This window comes from Melopsittacus undulatus, chromosome 19, assembly GCF_012275295.1.
Source record: "Melopsittacus undulatus isolate bMelUnd1 chromosome 19, bMelUnd1.mat.Z, whole genome shotgun sequence".
Classification (NCBI taxonomy): Eukaryota; Metazoa; Chordata; class Aves; order Psittaciformes; family Psittaculidae; genus Melopsittacus; species Melopsittacus undulatus.
Window position 1 is genome coordinate 2,449,901 of NC_047545.1, and position 20,825 is coordinate 2,470,725.

At 50.5% G+C, this 20,825-nt stretch overlaps 1 protein-coding gene across 2 annotated transcripts in view; it reads right to left on the reverse strand.

Annotated features, from left to right (window-relative positions):
- Positions 1 to 1,004: 1,004 nt before the first annotated feature.
- Positions 1,005 to 20,825, reverse strand: part of PIP5K1C (phosphatidylinositol-4-phosphate 5-kinase type 1 gamma) — a 32,508-nt gene continuing 12,687 nt past the window's right edge. The window contains exons 2-17 of one of the 2 annotated variants that reach the window (XM_034070882.1): positions 19,452 to 19,483; positions 18,159 to 18,245; positions 17,734 to 17,864; positions 17,059 to 17,176; positions 15,098 to 15,250; positions 14,113 to 14,412; positions 13,392 to 13,597; positions 12,030 to 12,113; positions 11,542 to 11,590; positions 10,495 to 10,579; positions 9,439 to 9,600; positions 8,429 to 8,567; positions 8,101 to 8,133; positions 6,929 to 7,033; positions 6,619 to 6,772; positions 1,005 to 2,291 (exon numbers count right to left, since the gene is read on the reverse strand). In XM_034070882.1, coding sequence (XP_033926773.1) covers positions 2,289 to 2,291; positions 6,619 to 6,772; positions 6,929 to 7,033; positions 8,101 to 8,133; positions 8,429 to 8,567; positions 9,439 to 9,600; positions 10,495 to 10,579; positions 11,542 to 11,590; positions 12,030 to 12,113; positions 13,392 to 13,597; positions 14,113 to 14,412; positions 15,098 to 15,250; positions 17,059 to 17,176; positions 17,734 to 17,864; positions 18,159 to 18,245; positions 19,452 to 19,483 — 1,841 coding nt within the window. In that variant the 3' untranslated portion in view covers positions 1,005 to 2,288. Of the gene's footprint in view, positions 2,292 to 6,618; positions 6,773 to 6,928; positions 7,034 to 8,100; positions 8,134 to 8,428; positions 8,571 to 9,438; positions 9,601 to 10,494; positions 10,580 to 11,541; positions 11,591 to 12,029; positions 12,114 to 13,391; positions 13,598 to 14,112; positions 14,413 to 15,097; positions 15,251 to 17,058; positions 17,177 to 17,733; positions 17,865 to 18,158; positions 18,246 to 19,451; positions 19,484 to 20,825 lie in introns of both variants that reach the window. The other variant, XM_034070880.1, reaches the window with a different exon arrangement.

The window sequence follows — 20,825 nt, forward strand, 5'->3', positions numbered from 1 at the left end:
CACCTGCAAGCCCAGTGGTTCCAGGGTGGTGAGCTCAGGCCAGGCCACCCAAGCCCAGCTTCCTGGAGTCCTCCAGCACAGAACCCAAGAGCAGCACAAGGGATGTGGCTCCCTCTGGCCTCTCTAAGCACAGCATCACTTTGAGAGGAAAAAAAGGCTGAATTCTCAACATTTTCAAGCCTCCAGCTTTCAGCCCAGAGGCTGTAGGTATCACACTCCTCCTGTCCCCTGTCCTCCGAGCCCCGGGAGCACTGCCCACAGCCTGTGGAACCCAGGGCTGGCATAGAGAGGGGATAAGACATTCCTCAGCCTTCAGCAGGGCTGCCATGGAGCAGTGCTGGCAGCTGGGTGAATGACCTATCAAGGAGTGACTCAAAGGGGAGAGTTAGAGACTTCTGATAGATTATTTGGTAAATACACCTAAAGGCAGCAGGTTGCAAGATCTGCAGCCTGTGCTCTCAAGAGCAGCATACCTTACAGCCTTCAGCATCTGCAGGCAAAGGGGGGAAGTCTGAGTCCTGCACTGCCAGGCAAGAAAACATCCACTCCTGAAGATCCTGACCAACTTCAGCACATGGCAGCAATTCCCACCAGCCCAGTCCCCCTCTGGTACCAGAATTAAGCTGTCCTGAGCACTGCTGGGTATTCAGACTGGGAGAAGGGTCACTATCCCCCACTCCTCTACAAGGAATCCCAAGGACAGTCTTAACATTGTAATGAGAATAAAGACAGTTTGACCCTCTTTCTTAAGCAAGGCTTATAAAGCACAGGAATGAGACCTGTGCTTTATATATATATCTGAGAAAGGATTTCCTTTCTTCTCTCTGGGAGATGAGGATGGGCTTGCTGCAGTTGAAGACTATGGCATGTGCCCTGCTGGCGGTTGGACAAGGCTTGGCTTAACACCACCCAGTGATACCAAATGCCCTTGCTTTAAAGCCCTCCTCAAGCAAACCGTAGACAGCTGAAGCAGTGATTCCCAGCAGCTGTCACTACAGGCAACATCCCAGTCATCACCAGAGCCCATGAACATGGCATTTGGTGACAGAGCCAAGCTCACATTCCGCCTCCAGTGCCTTGCTGACCACCCTGAGGTACAGCTGATCTATGTGAACGCAATGGTTGTGCCCCCCCCACCCTCTGAGTACACCCATGAACATGCAAGGTGCTAAGTGGCTCCAGTGGGATGCAGTGTCTGGCCCAGGCACAGCTGGTCCCCAGAGGTGCACATCTGTCCGTGCCAGTGTGTCCGGTGCGGCAGTCAGTTCAGATGAAGCGTTGGGACTCAGAGCACAGAGTGAGGGGTGATGCAGCCGTGCAGCACGTGGTGAAGGCAGAACCCAGCACACAGCCAGAGGAGAGCTGAGGTGACATCACTGTCCCTTGGATCGGTCCAGGATTGCTCCTGCTGCCCCCACACAGTGGCACAGATTGAGAGAAGTCACCGGCGACGTTTTAATCCAGGAAAATTGGCATGGCCACTTTGGACTAGTGGAACATGGGAGTGATTCTATTCCATGGCCTTTAATACATTGCATTTTCATAGCACCTTTCATCCCAGGGTTTAAGTGCTTTAACGGAAGTGGGTACTGTGCACCCCTTATCACGGGGGAAACCGAGGCACAGAGCGGTCAAGTGACTTGCCTTAGATCACTCGGCAAAACCGTGGCAGAGTCTGGACAGCCTTAAACCTCCCGACTCCATCAATCGGTCAGACCATGCTGCTGTCTCCAGTGAAGCCACTCCGGTCCCTGCCCTCCCCAGCAACGTGCTCCTACCAGTTCTCCAGTGAGGTCTCACACTCCTTTCTGATGCACAAATATATGACAGGAAAAGAAAAGAAACAAAAAAAGGGGGGGGGGGAGAGTGCAGTAAACTAAATGTTTAAAAAAGCACATTTGTGCTGTCTCTGTGCAAAGGTAAAAGAAATAAATACATGGTTAAAAACTTAAAAAGGTTCACAGTATCACACATGGATAGGTAGCTACGGTAGTGCACGTCTGGAAAACACTGTATTACTACTCAGGATTCTCTACACCCCACTGCTGCCTCCCTCAGGAGCTGCGGGTGGTTTCCTTTGCTGCCCACGTCTGGGATAAGTAGAAAGACACGGTTATAGTTTTGCTCCGTTCTGAAATGCAGTGCCCGGGATCCTGCCGTGCAGCAATACTGGTTGGTGTCAGCAAGCTCTTCCCCATCCCACTGGAATGGCTGCATCAACAAAAAGGGAACACATCGACCTGCAGAGGGAATCGCTGCTCTCTGGGGCTTCTGTGTCTGCATAGAGATTACTGCAAGAGGCAGAGAAAAGAGAGTCAGCACCTGCCCTCAGCCCTGCGTGTGCTTCCATGTGAGCCCAGCCAACTCCCCAGAATCACATCAAGCATGAAACAAGTCCAAGGCTGTAAAAATCTTGCATCCTCCAGTAATGACAACCCCACTGGAGAACTTCAGCCCCCCCAAAGCTCTCACTGCACCACATCATTCAGAACAAGCCACAGGCCCTGCTCTGTCAGCACAGGAGATCTTGCCTGCTGCCACAGAGCTGACCCAAGCTGCAGCAGGGCTCTGCTGCAGCCATGCAAGAGCCCCCATGCTGAGGGGACACAGCCACAAGCTCTGACCTTGACCCACTGGGCACCCAGCACCCGTGTCTCGTACACTTACTGTATCGCTCTCCTCATCAGAGACAGAGTGGAGCTGAGCACTATAGTGGAGCGGGGAGTAAACCCAACTCCTCTCGTCTGTCGGCTGCCAGAGTGGCCAGAGACGGTGGGGAGAATGCAAGGAGAGCAGCAGCAGAGCAGGGAGCAAGGAGAGAAAAGGGAACAAATAAAAGGAGAAAATAAAAAGAGTAGGAAACAATCCATAAGAACAGTCCACCTGGGGGAGAACTGAGCTGGGTGCTGGCTCTCAGCACAGGAGCTTTCCTCATCTGTGATACATACATGGGACAGGCCACCAGCAGCTGACACTGCAGCCTGCTCGCCTGCAGCAGGGATGGCACAACCATCGCCCCTGCAGGGACAGCTTCTTAGAGCTTTGAGATGCCAGAGAAACCTCAGCTCCCCCCTTGTCACAGCAGCACCCCTGCTCTAGAGCAACTGAGAGACATGGGGCAAGGACTTACCTAAGGGCAGTGACAGAGCTCATGGTTCTTGCTACCCACTCCCAGCCCTCAACTTCCCCTTCCCTGAGCCATGTGCATGAGACAAGCTGGCATCTTACGGTGAAACATGGTCAGGTTTGCTGTGCCTTCCCCCTTCCCTGCAGGCCAAGGAAGGCAGCAGACGGGTGGGTTAGACTATGGTGGATGGTGGCCACAGAAAGAAACGGTTATCACCGAGTGTTCTGGAGACAGTGGAGTGATGGCAACAAACAAATATGACAAAGGAGGCAAAACACAAGTGGATCTTGGAAAGAATAAGGGGGAAGAGGGTGTGTGTCAAGGGAGCTGTTTATCACAGCACTGGGCATTGTGTGACAAGACACTTCTGCTACTGACACAGCTCAGAGGAGCCCTAGAAGATTCAAAGGCTGGTGTCTGCTTCCGGTGTTCCGGGGGGGGGACACCTGCTTCTTCTGCAAATGGGCTCTTGTGCCTCCAGAGGTGCTCCCAGAGAGAGGAAACTGCACCCTCTGAGAGCCTGGGGTTTGCAGAGGAAGAGAAATGGAACTGGGTGCTTGGAAAAAGCCTGGAGGGGCTTAACAGTCTACAGTGTACAAGAAACTAATGACAAAAAGCCAGAGGAGCTTTGAAGCACCAGGCTGCACATGCTGAAATCCATCCATAACTGCAGCTTCATTAGCAGAGCATGGAGGGAAGAGCAACCTTGCCTGCAACTTCTCACAGGGCTCTGCTAGAGGTGCAGAAAAGCTCAACACTGCATAAAACCTCCCACACATCCTGTTGCTCATCCATCCTGACTGAACTGTAGGCTCCAGCCAGCCTCTTCCAGAGCCTTTTGGGAGCTCAGATGCATGCAGGGAGCTGCAAACCCAGAGGAGACATAAAGAAGCATGTGGTGCTTGATACAAACTCTCCTGGTCCTGGGGCAGCCAAACCAGGCTGAGGGGCAGGAGGAGCTGCTGGGGGGGGGTGTTGCCTGCTTGGCCAGATAGGTGCAGGCCTTTGTGGTGCCATCAGGAGCACATCACAGCCCTGCTTCCCTATGCCCACCACAAAGGCAGGCAATGTCAGGACCGTGCTATACAAAGGCTTGTGCTGAGGCTCTGGCACTGCCTTTGAGCAGATGAGCTCTCCCAAAGCCCGAGAAGGGAAGCAGTCTGAGCTCTGGATTCAGCTCCTAAATATTCAACTGCTTCCCTGCATCCTATGGCAAGGAAAGGAAAATCCCCACCGCTCCCAGAAAACCTGCAGTGAGGAGGGAACCCACTGGTGCTCTTGAGAAGGGCTGGAGAGCTGAAACCATGCCTAACCCAGCAGCAACTCCTAAGTCCTTTGGCTGTAGCAGCTGCTCACCATCCCTGCCATGAGCCTAAACAGTCAGACTTGGGTTCTGAGCAGCTTCAAAACATCTTAATGGTCTCTTTGGAATCTCATCTGGCTTCCTGGGCTGAGTCTATTGCCTACAAAGACTCAGGTGCCTCTGGCCAGTTTGGGCACTTGCAAGTTCATCCGAGGAACGCATGATAGCACAGCCCATGCCATGGCAGAAGCTGTGTCACCAGCCTGCAGAAAAGCAGGACAGAGCATGTGTTCCTGCAAGATCCTACAGGGAAGATCCATTTGTGTAATTCCAGTATGCTCCCCTGGTTTCTTCTGGGCCACATGGCACAGAGCCCCAGCATCCAAGGGAAAGAGAGCACTGGTCCCAGTGTTTCAAAGCTGCAGCTCTGCTCCCCTATGAGCTGGCATGTTCACTTACACTCCCAGAGGAAAGCCAGGTGGTTCGGAATCTGTGCTGGCGGGGAGAGTAAATCCAGTACCTCCCATCTGTGAACTGGATGGCCCCAGAAGTGAGGGGAGAAAGGAAACAAGAGGAAACAAAAGAAACAAGAAAAAAAGGATGATGTGAAGAGAATGAAAGAGAAAGCAACAACCGGGGGTTGGACAACTGCAGGCCTGAAGGGCTCAGCAAAGCCGTGCGTGGGAAGAGCAGTGCCCAAGCCCTGCCCCAGCTCTGCACTTTCATTCCCCTGGGGGTGAACAGGAGGATAAAGTGCTCTCCTTTCAGGAGCAGACTCTCAGAGCTCAGATCACAGGCCCCTGGGACTTAACAAATCATCCCTTGACCATCACCCCTGGAGCACTCCTGGCAGTGAGCTGCACCCCCATGCTCCAGCTCAAGGGCTTTTCCAAGGACAGCACCCATGGGAACCCAAAATCAGCTTTTCCCTTCATCCCAGCAGTGAGAAACACTCCACAGCACACAACACACATTGAACACAAAACAAGGACTCGGATGAAGTATGAAATGCTGATGAGCAGTCAGTCATGCTCTCTGGGAGCACATACTGCACACAGATGGTTTCCTCTGGATAAAGAGGACTCTCACAGGTTAGGGGCTGAGTCCATAGGCCCAGGGACATGGAGGAAGAGAAGCTGACCTTTCCTGTTCAACACTTGCATTTGGAACAGGCAGCTTACAGCCAGCTGCTACCCACAGGCAAAGAAAGAGCAGGTGGGGTTAGAGGGATTTGTTGGCATGCATAAAAACCCAAACCAGACGAGCCTTTAAAACGGAGCTGATCCCTTCCACAGCTCCCACGAGCCTTGGGATGACTCGGCAATGAGTGAGCAGCTCTGCAGCAGAGTCATGCAAGCACAGGGAAAGACAGACGTTGCCATTTTTAGGTTAGCCTGAAAGAGCTCATCACAAGGGCTCAGCTCAGCTCCATCACCACGTACCCAACAGCCACGTGTCGGAGCAGGGAGGATGGGGCACATCCTTTACTGAGATGGTTCCAGTGACTGGACACAGGGGAGAGCTCTCAGGGTCAGACCCTCAGCTCTGCTCTGGAAACCCACAGGGCATGTCCACGTGGCTAAAAACTCTTCTCTGGTCTGTAGAAGCTGCTCAGACATTGTGATGGCTGACTGAGGAACAGCTGCAGGCTCCACTGTGCTCTGCTGCCAACCAGCAACCACCTCACTTACTCCCTGTCTCAGCACTAGATTTCCACTGCATCACCTAATGCATCTGCCTGCAGGGAAAGGAAAAGCCAGAGTTCACCAGAGCCCAAGGTCAGCCCCACTGCAGTCACCTCCCTTCTGGCTCTAGGCCGCTGGGGCACGCTTGAGCTCAGGAAAGCAGACGGGCTCTCTGGCTGGGGAAGGAAGAACCCCTCACTTGCACCTACATTCACCCTGGCTTGTCCCAGGAGTGAACATGGCCTAGATAAACCTTTCACCCTGCTTGCAAGTAGAGCAGCACATCTATGGTTACATCCACAGCAGCAGTGCCACCCATCTGAGCCCTAAAAGATTCTGATTTGCATTCTCCAAGGGTTAATCCACTTGCCTGCACTCAAAAACCCACCCAGTGTCAAGATCTCAAGGTGCTCAATGTGCAGATGGCACTGCCCTGCACCCAGCTACCTCGTCCAACCTTTCCCATCACAACCCAAACTAGCCAGGCAGAGAGGGTGTCTTACAAAGTATATGTCTGTGACTGGCACATCATCTTCATCCGAGGCCTGGCTGGCTGGTTCCGAGGCCTGGCTGGCTGGTTCTGAGGCCTGGCTGGCTGTCTCTACCTCTATAGTAGCTGTGGATGTGACAATGGCACAGGCTGAAGAAGCCGCCTCTCTGGAAGGGGGAAAAGATGATAAAGAGTCTATGAAAAATGAGCAAGCAAGGCTATGATTTACTACAGAGGTGTGGGAGATGCTCCACTGTCACATCCAGCACCAAATGACAGCAGGCTGGGGTCTGCAGAGCTGCCCAGCATCATAGAGCACTCACTCTTTGTCATCTTCATCGGGAGCTACAATCTCAACATCACACTTGGGCTCCAGCTCGACACTGATCTGCTGAAGCTCCTCCTCAACCCTCACCTCCTCGTGTGACCTGGAAACCAGAGAGAGAGGTGGGAAAGGAGAACAAGAGGAAGGGAATTAAACAGCCAGTGTCAACGGAGAGGAAAGAGAACTGGCCTCTGGGAACACCTGTGCCCAGAGTTTGCCTGGCATTATTTATCAACCACACAAGGCTCAAAGCCTCTGACTTCTTCTGAGACTCTCAAAGCTGCCCAAGCACGCTCCAGGGTTAACACTGGATTTACCTGCACACTCAGGAGCTGTCTGTGAGTCTGCAGTTTAGTACCTCATGCTATTGCAGTAGCTGCCTGTGCTAGCAGCGCTGGCTCCACAGTCCTCATGGGAAGGAGAAAATGGCACATGCTTGGGAAAAAAACAAGCTCCAGGTTCATTGGCAGCACTGTCCTGCTCTGTGCCACCCCTGGCTGGAAGCCAGAGCCGAGAGCAAGCACTCCCATCCAGCCCCATGCCAGGAAACTTGCTCCTCTTCCTCTCAAAACCCCAGATGGGATTCCCCAGCAGATCAGAATAACTAGCTCTGGGAGACCCTAGAGCAGATCCCAGTGCCTAAAGGGGCTACAAGAAATCTGGAGAGGAGCTTGGGACAAGGGCCTGTAGGGACAGGCCAAGGGGAATGGCTTGAACCTGCCCGAGGGGAGACTGAGCTGAGCTCTTAGGCAGAAGCTCTTCCCTGGGAGGGTGCTGAGGCGCTGGCACAGGGTGCCCAGAGAAGCTGTGGCTGCCCCATCCCTGGCAGTGCTCAAGGCCAGGTTGGACACAAGGGCTTGGAGCAGCTGCTCCAGTGGAAGGGGTCCCTGCCCCGGGCAGGGGTTGGAGCTGAAGGAGCTTTAAGGTCCCTTCTAAAACAAACCATTCTGTGATTCTGTTTTCCTCACAAAGCACTGAGAGATCCACTTGTAAGGAAAATTCCATCTAAATAACTGGGATCATTTTATTGCAGGGAGCAGATCATCACCCTGCAGAGGAACGTGCCACAACCTTGGGGCTGCTGAAATTCACATTCAGCCCTGCAAGAGACATAGGGATGAATCTGAGGTTTCTGTACAGCAGTTCAAGAAGAGATGAGACTTTCCTTACCTGCCATCCTGCCCTGAAGAGTGTGTACGCCTTCTGCAGAAGGAAACAAGAACAGTAGAGTTTAAGGAGTCATTCAAGACAGGAATCCTGTACTGCCCCCAGCTCTAACTCCCCACCCCATGAGGGAGATGTTCTATTTAACAGCTGACACTTCCCCCAGCAATAATTAATCCCACCAAAGCTGTGTCTGTTTTCTGCCAGGAGTGGTTTCATGCAAGGCAGTCATTAACATTCCAGATCACAGGGCAGCTGCTGAGATGTGCAGCTTGAGGAGGATCTGCAGCTGCCCGGCTGCAGCGGGGCAGGGATGGCTGGACACTGTACTCACCTGTATCTGGGCTGCTCAGAGGTCTCCGAAGGCGATCGCTCGGGAACAGAGAGAGATGTTGAAGACAGTGTTGTGGCTATGGAAGCTGTGGTAGCTTCTTCAAAGGAAGGAGGTGTGCAGGGTAGCAGATCTGGCCTGCCTGCTGGTCCAGAGTGGAGGGCAGGAGAGATGGAGGAAGAAAAGGATGAGTAGGTCAAACACCAACACCTCACCTACACCAGCACTGTGAGAGACTGCTCCACCATCAACCTGCCCACCCTCCCTGGGACTGATCACTGCAAATACAAACTGCAGGAAGTTTAGCTGGGTTCATGAATGCAAGTGTCTTCCAAAGCATCCTCTAGGTGAGAGCCAGTAAGAACCATACCCAGTGGGATAGACAGACACTACAGGAAATGTAATGCCAGTGAAGGCATCTCGCTGGCAACCAAAGCTGGATTAAAAGTCTTGGATCATCAGAGATAAATATCCAAGTGAATTAAGGTATGAATCCAGTGCTTGCTGCTTTGCACTCAAGGAGCCTGCCCTTCACCACTCATGTGTAAGGCCAGCCCAGATGGAAGCAAACAAAAGGTAGTACAGAACCAGGTAAACTTTTTTCTGATAGCCCTTGTAACTATTCAGACACTGTCATTAGAGTCCTATAGCTCCCAGCCCTTCCCTTCCACCCCCTTTTTAAGGGCTATGACTGCTGGTGCCTTGCAGCGGTGACATAAGCAAGCATTTCTACTCAGAACCATGCAGTGCTGTAAAGAAGGGATTCGGTCTTCAACCCAGGAGTTGCTTCCCCAAACAACTAACTCCTGGTGCTGTGACCAGAGAGCATACTCTTTACATTCTCGCCTGTCCTGGTGCAGCTTAGCACCTGCAAAGACACAGCAGTGAAGAGCAATCCATCAAGGTGGTCAGTGCACAGTGGGAAACTTGACGAGGATGTGAGAGGATCTTAAGGAACTGTTACAAGAGAAAAGGTAATCACAGGGCCATGAGGCACCACACCAGACCATTACCTTCATCGTCAAGCGTGGGGTAGCTCCGGGCTGCACGAAGGTCATACTGTGTCTCATCCTTTTCAGAGGGAAGCTGGCTAGCTGAAAATGCAGCTGTTGGACCAGCAGTCTTGACAGCCAGCAAGGCACTGCGCCCTTTCTTTGAGGGAGATGACTTCAGAGCTGGATGACAGGAGGGAAAGGAGATGAAATTCCTACCAGCAACCACAGTGGATGGAAAGCTGCCTGGCAGAAAAGGCCCTGGGGGTGCTGAGTGACGGAGCTGAACATGAGCCAGTTTGTGCCCAGGTAGCCAGAAGGCCAATAGCATCCTGGCCTGCATCAGCAGCACCAGGACAGTGAATGTGCCCCTGTGCTGGGCACTGCTGAGGCCGCACCTCGAATCCTGTGCTCAGTTCTGGGCTCCTCACAAGAGAGACTTTTTGGTGCTGGAGTGGGGCCAGAGAAGGGGAATGGAGCTGGTGCAGGGCCTGGAGCACAAGTGTGATGGGGAACAGCTAAGGGACCTGGGAGGTTCAGTCTGGAGAAGGCTCAGGGGGGACCTGATTACTCCTGACAATTGCCTGACAGGAGGATGGAGCCAGGAGAGGCTGGGCTCTGCTTCCAAGGAACAAGGGATGGAATAAGAGGAAATGGCCTCATGCTGCACCAGGGGAGGTTTAGATGGAGATGAGGAACAATTCCTTCCCCAGAGGGTGGTCAGGCATTGAACTCCTGCCATACCAAAGGCACTTTATCCTTCCTAGAGGGAGAAGGGCCTCCACCCTCTGACACACATACACACGTAATCTGCAAGTGCCATCTCCCAAAGGCTGAGTGTGAGCCAGCCTGTGGGGGAGAGGAGAGCTCCTGGGGCCAGTCTGAGCAGAGCAAAGCAAGCCATGGCAACCTGAGGGCTTTGCTCTCTCCCCCAGTGGAGAAGCCTGCTCAGACTCTACGCCAGAAACCCTCCACGTGGACCAAAGCAGCACAACTCATCACGAGGGCATACTTACTCTTGGGTAAGAGTAAGTAAGGGCTTACTTATGAGGGCTTACTCTTGTGTAAGGTACTTACAGGAATTCTTTCGGAACACTGTGTTGGTCATGAATTTGAAGAACCTCTCTGCGTAGAAGCTGGGCCTGTGCACAGACACCGTGTCCTGCAGAGGCAAAGAGCAGTTATTGCATTGGAAAATTACCCCTCAATGCAGAATTTCTGTCACAACCAGCAGAGTCTTTTCTATTCCAACACTTAGCCCTGATAGAGCCTTAAAATGGAAAAGCTTAACTGAAATGAGCTGATTAATGCTATAAATAAGCCTGGAGCATTGCCTTTGATTTGATTGCATTTGATTATATTCTGGCTGTAACTTTAGAATGGATTTTGGTGATTTTATTCCTTTGTAGCCTTCTGGAGTTTTACACACATGACATTTCTCCTGCCTCTGCTGCCATTCAAGGCACATCCAGGGACCTTTCACATGGCACCAACCCCAACGTGCAGCCAAGTTTCTTCACACATCTCACAGTTTGCACTTTTAAGTTGAAAATCATAAACCTGGAGTTGTCTCTGTCTCTGCTGTTTCACTGTGCCACCGTGACTCGGCAGCCACACATTCCCTTTGCCTTGTTATTTAAGGGAAGCCAAGATCTGTGATGCTGAGAAACAGTTTCCACATCCAAGGTGGTTCTTTTGTAAACGTGCACACGGCTGCTGCAGGAGACATGGCAGCAAGGAAGCACTGAGATTTATTAGCAGATAGTTACTGGAGTGGAAACAATCAAAGAGAGCAAACACAGGGCTCCTGAACACACACCCAGATGCACACAATGTGTGTGTACAGCTCCTGGTGTCATGGGGAGGAGGAAAATGACAGATGGAAGTAGAGGAGGAAAGCTGGTAGCACAACAGCTAAACGTGCGAGGAGGTGGAGTGATCAAGAAAACCTGATTGGGAATAAGTGGCACTATGCCTCTGTGGTGGCATAAGAGGCAAGAACTGTTCCTTCCGTCAGCTTCAACTATGCCAGTTCAGGCACCATAAATAGCAAGGTAATCAGCAGCAAGTAGCATAAAGGAAGCCAAGGCAGGTAATCCTGCCATGGCCTGGACTGACACTCACCCCATCATGGACAAGGGCCTTCCAGGTATGTTCTAGCCTCTTGATGAACCTAAATTCCAGGGGAGAAGTGAAAAGAGACAGACTCAGGCACATACTCTGTGTCTAAACCACACAGGGGAGATCACTGAGCTGCTAACGATTCCTCCCTCATCCAAGCACAGCTTTCCTTCAGCCAAGTCAGGTCAGCTTAGCACACAGGCACCTCTGAGACATATCAGGACTGCCTGGGAACCCTACAGGGAAGGAGGAGCTGGGCTCCAAGAGGGGCAGAAAATCAGCTTCCAGCCCTGGATTTATGATGCCTTGGAAACCTATTATACCTTAGAAGAATGGCTCTGCATCACCACTGCCATGCACGGACAGACAGCTTTAGGCAGCCTGCCTACTCATTAGCAAACCTTTCAGCAGAGGAAAACCATGCTGCTTCCATTCAGGATTAAAACAGATGTTAATATCCTTAAAGGACAGACAACTGCAAAGTTACCTACCTGTATGATTGAAGGATATCTATTATTCCTACATGGAGCAAGAGACGCTCTCCTTTGCCATTCACTGCTGGGATTCCTCCCATCCTGCAGGCAGAACAAAACTTCAGCAAGTGCACCCCTAAAATAACATCCTGAGTCCTGCAGAAGGGTGGGCAGCAGCACTGAAAACAGGGCTCTGATATGGTGGTCACAGTGCAAAACCTGCAAAGCCACTTTTGTGCACAACCAGGGGAAGCCACTGACTAACACAGCACATCTCACACCAGGTATCCCCAGGGTTCCTGCCCACCTGGATCACCAAACACCAATGGTCAGGACAGGACCAAAGGTGACAGCTCTGCCTGGGCCAGGCAGCACCACAGTGCCTTCTCTTAGCTACAGGACTTCTTATTCTGGGGCTCAGAATATTTATCAGGTCACTGCAAGCTGCCTGCCTATTAGGGCAGCAAACCTTCAAGGATGAGGGTGTTTCCAGATCCATCCACACTAACATCAGTCCTGTCACAGGTGCAGCAACCACAAGCCCCAGCACACAACAAAAGAAGGCCACTGGAATTAATGATGCTGCTTGGAAGCACAGAAACACCAAAACATTATCCTGGCTCTGCTGTGACTAATCCTCCATCAAAACTAGAGCAGCTGGTTTCAGACACCAACAAAGAGCAAACTCTACCATTTTTAGCACTTCTGGTACCTAGAACCACAGAGACAGTCACAAGAGCCACAGGGCAGGCACAGGACAGGTTCTGGGAAATCCCATCAACCTGGGATTGATCCCACCCAGCACCTGGCTACACTGCTGTTTGCTAACCACACTGGGATGGCCTTGGGAAGGTGTGAATGCTCCAACCCTGGCAGTGTTCAGGGCCAGGCTGGACGGAGTCTTGGGTGACATGGTTTAGCATGTGGTGTCACTATCCATGGAGGGGTGCTGGAACTGGATGATCTTAAGGTCCTTTCCAACAATTCTATTCTATTCTACTGCCAGGGATTCCAAAGATGGAGTGATGGAGAATTAACTCCAAGCTCCTAGGGACAGGCTGATCCCTACTTCCATTCCAGTATTTGGATGCTCAGCTAGAACTGAGCAAGTTTATCCTTCCCAGAGCACGCGTAGATGTTCAGAGGCTGTTACAGGAGCTTCCAACCTATAGACTGGCCTAAGAGAGATATGAGGCTGGAGTCTTCCAGCACTATTTCCCACCTCAGCTTCCCCCTTTCACACCATGCTCCTTTACTGGAAGCAGTACCACAACCCCCAGGAGAGATCCTCACTCTTGCCAGTTCATATGGGTCTCATTTGGGATTTACTACTCCAGCCTCCACACCCACCCCCCCCAAGTGAACCAGGTTTTCACCTACGCGTCATCTGTGTCTATGGACTCCCCCCGGACAGCCCCACCCTGGATGGACTCCATGGCTGTGGAGTAAAGTGCCTTCTGCCCCACGGGACGCTTCTCATCTGACGTGCTGTGGGCTCCCTCAGACTGCTGCTCCCGTTCTTGCTGGTCTATGTTATGAACCCCAAGCAGGAGGCTGTAGTCCATGATTTTAAAGCTTTCCAGCACCTACAGGTTAGTATTGAGTTTAAGAACAAAGACAAAATATCAGGCCAGCAGCTCAAATGCAGCACAGATACCAAAGCACGCTACAGCCCCTCTATCCACATCCCCTCTATCAACACCTCTGCCAGAGCCTGAACAGTTCTGAATCAAAAGTCATCTCTGAACTTGATTGAATGTAATTTGGCCATCCCATAATCAACCCAAAGGGCCGAAGGCTTGCAAATAACGGTGTTGTGCCATGTATGTGCTGCACATTATACAGGAAAACTGTATTTAGCCCCAACAGATCAGCTCCAAGAGGAGCAGGCAGCCATGATCTGAGGCACCAGGCAAAGGAGTACAGCCTTAGTCCTCAAAGGCTGTCATGAAATCCAACTCCACTGCTTTGCTTTCAGGAAAAAGCACAAGAGAAGGGATCTATCCTGCTTTGGGGTTAGCAGCTTAGTAAGCTTCTCAATCATTTACTCTTTGTCATGCTTGAGAGCCATGGAACTTCATTAACCTGTTCCCCTCCTTACCAGACAGTCACGTTGCAATGTTTTCACCAGTGCAGTGAAGGTGTCTGCATCCAACATCAGGCCCTCGGGTATGTCTTGCATGAAGTCTAGATCCTTGTATGTAGGGCTGGACTTTTCTTTTTCCTTCTTGGATGCCCGGCGTTTATAGGTGGAGCCTTTCAGGTCAAACTTCAGGTGCATTTTCACCACACGAGGCAGGATGTTGTTCATCACGACCACACGGATGTTTTTGCCCCCTGACTGCACACAGTAGAGTCCATAAAACTTTGGTAGCAGTGTCCGGGGGTTCTGGTTCAGGTTCTGCAGAAGGGTTGGGAAAAAACATAGGGAAAGGTCATTGTGGCAGAGAACTGCTGTGTTCAACATGTGTTACAGAACTAGGGAATGGGTTAGGTTGAAGGGAGCTTAAAGCGCTTCCAGTTCCAGCCACTGCCACGGGCAGGGACCCCTTCCACTGGAGCAGCTGCTCCAAGCCCCTGTGTCCAACCTGGCCTTGAAGACTGCCAGGGATGGGGCAGCCACAGCTTCTCTGGGCACTCTGTGCTACTGCTTTCATAGTGAACAGATCTTGGAACAGTCAGACGTGGGGTCTTCACTTAGAGCTATTCTCAACTTTACATGAGAACTTACTGCACCCATGTGATAAACTGCATTTCATTGGCTTTAGGACCTGAAGATACCACTATGCCTTGAATACAGGGAATGGGATTTTTAGCACTCTGCACAAATAACCAAGTCTGGAAATTCCCTGGTTTCCCCACCAACAGCAGCTAAAAAAGGGAAATCAAACTGGAGGAGAAATAAGCACAGTAAGTGGGAACTTCAAGTTTAAAAATATCAGCTCTCTTCACCTCTCCAGAAGTCAGAAATCAAGAGCTGTTCTCTGGCCCATGATAAACCAGGGACAGGGTCTTTGCAAATACTTGGCAGGATTTGTGCCTTGGTGCCTGGATTTGTGTTAACATTGGTGCTGGGGGGTACGCACCATGTAGTAGCCAGGAAGGAGCTTCTGTAAGAATTCAGCTTCTTTGTGCATCACAGTTTTGATGATGAATTCATCGTCGCTGGTGACGTAGAAGAGAGAACCACTGGCACCAGGGTTTGACAGCTCTATCAGAGGTTCATTACACAGGGAATACTAAGGAGGAAAAGAGAGAAGATCATTGCACACTGAGTCCTATACCTTTGAGGGCTTTCCCCAGCATGCTGTCTCCTCAGGAGATGAAGGGGTAGCAAAGCTTCGGTGAGAACTATTTTCATTATAGGATAGGTCTAAGCAAACTGGATGGCTAGTTTACAATTAGAGATTGAGATTACAGTTCAGAGCATCCCAGCTGCTGAGGATAAAGCTAATCATCTGCTTTCAGCAACATCCAGGCTTCATAATCACATCTCCCACTGTGTGTGTCTGACGTTTAGGCTTCTTTCAGAACACCACCACAAATGCAAAGGGAAAGATGGGATTCTAAGAGACATGACAATCTGCTCAGGGTACCACGCAACATTGTGCTGGAGGGAAGAGAGTGCACTGCCTTGTTCTCAGCAGCCTCCTCTGGCTCCGTGCTCCCTGCTACAGAGAAATCCCTACCTCACCCCTCAATCCTGCTGGAAACACACAAAAAGTATCAGACCAGGTGTCTAAACAAGAAGAGGGTCAGCACAGGGGAAGCACAGCAAAGGGGTCCAGCATCAGGAACTGGATTTGAAGGCCATTTCTAGACATCAGTATGCAAACAGCAGGTCTTCAAATGAGGCCACGGTTAAAAAAGAAGAAAGTGCAAGCACACAAATGCCCCTTGTAGCAGGTACCAACCCCAAGGTAACCGTGCAGGGCAAATTCAGGGCAGCATCACGTCAGAGCTGCCACAGCAAGAGGTAAGATAAGGAGAGTGAGGGAGGGGATGTGAGGGACATAATCAGAGCAATAAATTCACTGCTCATCACTACATACTGAAAACGGCTTTCAGCTCTGCACACATTAATGATCCAAGACTTTATCAAGTTAATTATCTCATGCATAATTAAAGGCATTTGCTGCTGTGGCAGGCAAGAGACAATCAGGGGAAGCAGAAACAACAAATGAGAGCTGTGACCTTTGCAGTGGAGGCAGGCTCCTTGCCTCACCCAAGTTCTGAGCCACACTTCAAACCAGCCAGTGTTATCTTGGGTGGCACAGATGGGGACCACTGCTGCTGCCAAACCATGCAATGGCACAGATTTGTTTCTACTGGAAGGTGCTCAGCTACAACTGCTCCTGCCTACAGCTAAAGTCGGAAAAAAGGCCTATTAAAAACCCCTGTGCTCATTTGGATGTGTTTCCTTCCCTAGCTCAATAAATATCCTTCAGTTCTAAAGAGCAGGGCCTCATATACATGCAAAGGACCAACTTCAACCCCGGTGTACTTCAAGCCCCAACAGCTTGTATTAGTGGGTATTTTAAAAACAGACTTTCCAGCTCTAAGAAGCTTTCTAAGCACAAGAACAAGCTGTGTTTTAGTCTGTCTCTGTAAGATGATTAAAACAACTACAAGTCACATAGCTCTGGAGTGAGTCCACAAGGTCAGATCTTTGCCCAGCAGAACACCACTCCTTGTGCTTGGAAACACAGAGTTACTGTCACCCCAAGCAGCAGACATGGAACCCCACTGCACAGCTCACACAGCACACACAGGTACAGATCATTCCCTTTCCCTCTAGTGGAACTCAGCTACACCTCTCAGCAAATGAAGACTGGGACTGAGTGCTGCTAATCTGCCTGGGACCATCACTGGATTCCCTCCAAAACTGAGCACAGTACCTAAGTCCATAGCTTGTTCCCACTCCTTGCTGGCATCAGAACCATTCCTTATCTCTTTTTCTGTCCCTTTTAGGCAAGAATTGGTGGCAGCTTTGGTTTAGGACAATTTCTTGTCTCAAAGGAGGAGAGAGAAAGAAGACAATCCATACCAAATAATCATCTGGACGAATCCCAAAGAGTTCTCGGAAGTACCGAAAAGCCACAGGTGCATAGGTCTTGAACCTGAAGTCAGCATAATGGTGAGCTGGAGTCAGATTGCTTCCTTCACTGCATAGGAGAGACGTGGCATGAGCAGGGCCTCTGTATTGTCACAGCAAGGCTACTGTACATTTAAGATGAATTCAGCTTTGCTAGCAGAAATCTTAGAACAAAACCCCATCTTTGTTCTGTGGCACAACAGGAAAATAGGTTTTAAATGATCTGAACCCAGGACACATGGTCTAATTCCATGGCAGAAATTCTAGATTGACATGTAGGAAGAAAAGCATGGTGGAAGGCTAACAAACTCAAGCAGACAGTACTGCATCTTGCATTGTACTTCCTTTCAAGCCACTGTGCTGCAGAATCTAGCACTTCCCACTGTTCCGTTTGAAGGTGATGGATGCATATTTAAAACATTCAGAGCATCCAACTCGGTGATCTACAGACAGATGGAAGGAAGCTCTCTTGAAAAGAATCAGAGGAAAAGAAATAACTCATAGAATCATGAACTGGTTTGTGTTGAAGGGACCTTAAAGCTCCTACAGCTCCAGTCCCCTGGCATGGGCAGCGACACCTTCCACTAGAGCAGCTGCTCATCTCTTTTGTTTCCCTGTCTCCATTACCTTGGGAAAAAGATGCTTTCCACCACATAGAAGTCCTGCATCAGAACATCTCTCTCTGGCTTGGAGCTCAGATTGCCAACAGTGTACCCAATCCCCAGCTGGATGGCCCCCTTCAGAGTGGATGAGGTGGTCTGGCAGGAAAGAAAAGAGCAGTGAGTATTTCACAGCAGATTACCCCAATAATATCCCATGGATTATGATACAGTCATGTCTATGACTCCTGTGGGGTCATCCCAGGCACTACATACTGCTGAACAAATTCTACCAGCTGCTGAAGAGCTGGGTTAAGGCTTCCAGGTTTGCCATGTGCAAGATTATGCAAGATACAAATAAAAATCATCTATCTCAGACTGGCAGCTGCTGGGCCCCAACTTCTCAACCTACCACTTACACACAGCAGCTACTCCCACTGCACAAACCCAAACCTTTTTGTAGGTGGTTTCACCAGAGGCATCAACGCTTCGATGACCAATCTTCTTCCCTTGGCCAGGCTGTCCCGGTAGTGATGATCCCTGCAATGAAACAGCATGGCTAAAGCCCAGCCCAGAAGCTGAGCAAACAGCTCAAACTTCACCAAGGACATGTAGGGGTTGGTTATGTTAAAGAAGGGCCAGGTTTTGGCTATTCCTTTAAGCAGCATGCAGAGAGATTCAAGGTCAATTTCCCAAGGAAAAACGTCATCTCAGTGTCTCTCTAGAGTGCTGCACAAACCCACCCTCTCCAAAGGGATGTCTACAGCAGACACTGGGTAATTTTGTTCAGACTACAGCTGTTCTTTATGTTTTAGCTCTGAATCAAGAGCTGGATCTATTTCTGCTCCAAGTGCTTGGACTGCTCGTGCTAAAGGGCACTGATTTTTCCTGCACAAATCTTCATTTCCTGCCTTGTTTCAAGCACTGAGCACAGCAAAGCTTCTTTCCCAGTGCTCTCCTCCTGGAAAAAGTGGGGCTGTTTGTGCACTGAGAGTGCAATCAACTTCCACACAAGTTGAGCTGCCCACTAGGATTATTTCTGGGGAAGGAGAAAAGAATCAAGTGTCACATCCCTGGCAGTTCCATGGGAGGATGTTCAGCCTCCCAGGTGAGTGATGGAAAAATCAGATCAAACAACAATCAGTTGAACATGCTGCCCTAAACCAAGAGCATGGGCTTCAGGAAACAGCTTTGAGGCACAGATCCTCCCACAAGATTCCCTGCTGCCAACTGGGAAGAGCTTTGCACCAGAAGGTAACAGTGATTCAGCAACCTGTGACCTGGATTAGAGGGGAGAGAAGATCAGTCCCTTGACATACTCCCTTGTTTTATGGCTTCACAAGTTGTAGGCTCCTTGGCTCACTCCCAGGGGCTGGTGATACCCAACACAGAGCCCTGCACATGGCCAGAACACAGATCTTCTATTTATTACTTCCAGGATCTGGTGTGGAAGAGGTGCCCTCAGTCAGTTACTATGAGACATCAGAGATGACACGATTAAAACTGGCCATGAGGTGGGCATAACCCTTTCACAACTCTCTGTGGCTGTGGTGATGCCAACACAGGGACTCCAGAGACCTGCCACTCATTTCTTTCTCCCAGATAACAGAGCTCAAGTTTTCAGTCATCTTAAAGGTACTTTGGAATTCCACTTTGCTCAGAAAAAGCCAGACAGAGGCGTTTCCAGGAGCTATGTGCTCTCCTTTCCCAACACAGGATGTACGGGGCCAGCTTTACACATCTTACCTCACTGACGGCTGCCCTCTTCGGTGCCAGACCTGAGGAGATAAGGGAAGAGCTTCAGTAAAAGTAGGGACACTGGGAAAAAGCCCAACAAGAACCCCACCAAGAAACCAGCTGATGCTTTGCTCTGTCAAGCCAGCTGGAAAGCCTTTAAAGCAGCTGCTTTTGTTCAGTTTCACCAGTGCAGGAGTCTGAAATGACAGGGGTAACCCAAACAATTCCACATCCAGAAGCAAAGATGCACATATTTTCTTAGCAATAATGTTTCTTAGAGGCTTCAGGAGACACAGTTCTTGTAAATCCCTGCTGCAGAGCAATAGGTCCAGACTGCACTGAAGACTCGGTTCCATAAGAAGCCCACAGAGACACTTAGGAAGCTGCTTTCCAGCCACTCAGAAGGCACTTGACAAACCACATTGATAATTGCATCTATTTATAGAACCCCACATCCAAATATACCACAGAAATGAATGCATCATTTCTCTCTAGCACTGCCTTGGGGAGAAGCCACCATTACTCCATTACAGTGAACGGTGAGAAATTCGGGGTTTTAGACGAGGTATCTCAGAGATAGAAACATGAGCCCATGTCCAAGGCCTTGAGCACTGCCAGGGATGGGGCAGCCACAGCTTCTCTGGGCACCCTGTGCCAGCGCCTCAGCAGCCTCCCAGGGAACAGCTTCTGCCTAAGAGCTCAGCTCAGTCTCCCCTCGGGCAGGTTCAAGCCATTCCCCTTGGCCTGTCCCTACAGGCCCTTGTCCCAAGCCCCTCTCCAGGTTTCTTGTGGGCCCCTTTAGGCACTTCCTAATGTCTCATCTGAATCTTCCCTCTTTGAAGTTAAAGCCATTCTCCTTTGTCATATCACAAAATTAATCATCAGGTTTTGTGCTAAAAAATCACTTCTTCAGCCCAAGACAATACAATTCTGACCACTAAACAAGAAGCCCTGCATTGGTGCAGGAGATAACGGCAATAAGTGAGCATTTGGCTCATGACCATTCAGGGCATGCGCTGGAGCAGCAACTCAAGACCACAGAGGAACCCAAAGGGGCAAATGCTGCTCCAAGCTGGAAGTCACTGGGAGCACACCATGATGCAGGGACACTGCGCTCTCCCTGCCACGGCCGCTCTCTTGCTGCACTAATCTCTGGTCTGCTCTTTGTCACCGTTCCAGAGCAGGAGATCAGCTTGAATTTGTGATAATCACCACAAGCTGCTCTCATCCCCAGTTCCTAAGTGTCTGCTGCTGTACATGTACCAAGAGTGGAATCAACACCAATATCTGTGCCATGGATAAGGTGATCCACGCACCAGGAGCTGCGGATCTCAGGAAGAACTGATGCTTCAGGTGGACAAGGGCATCACCAACAAACCCCCC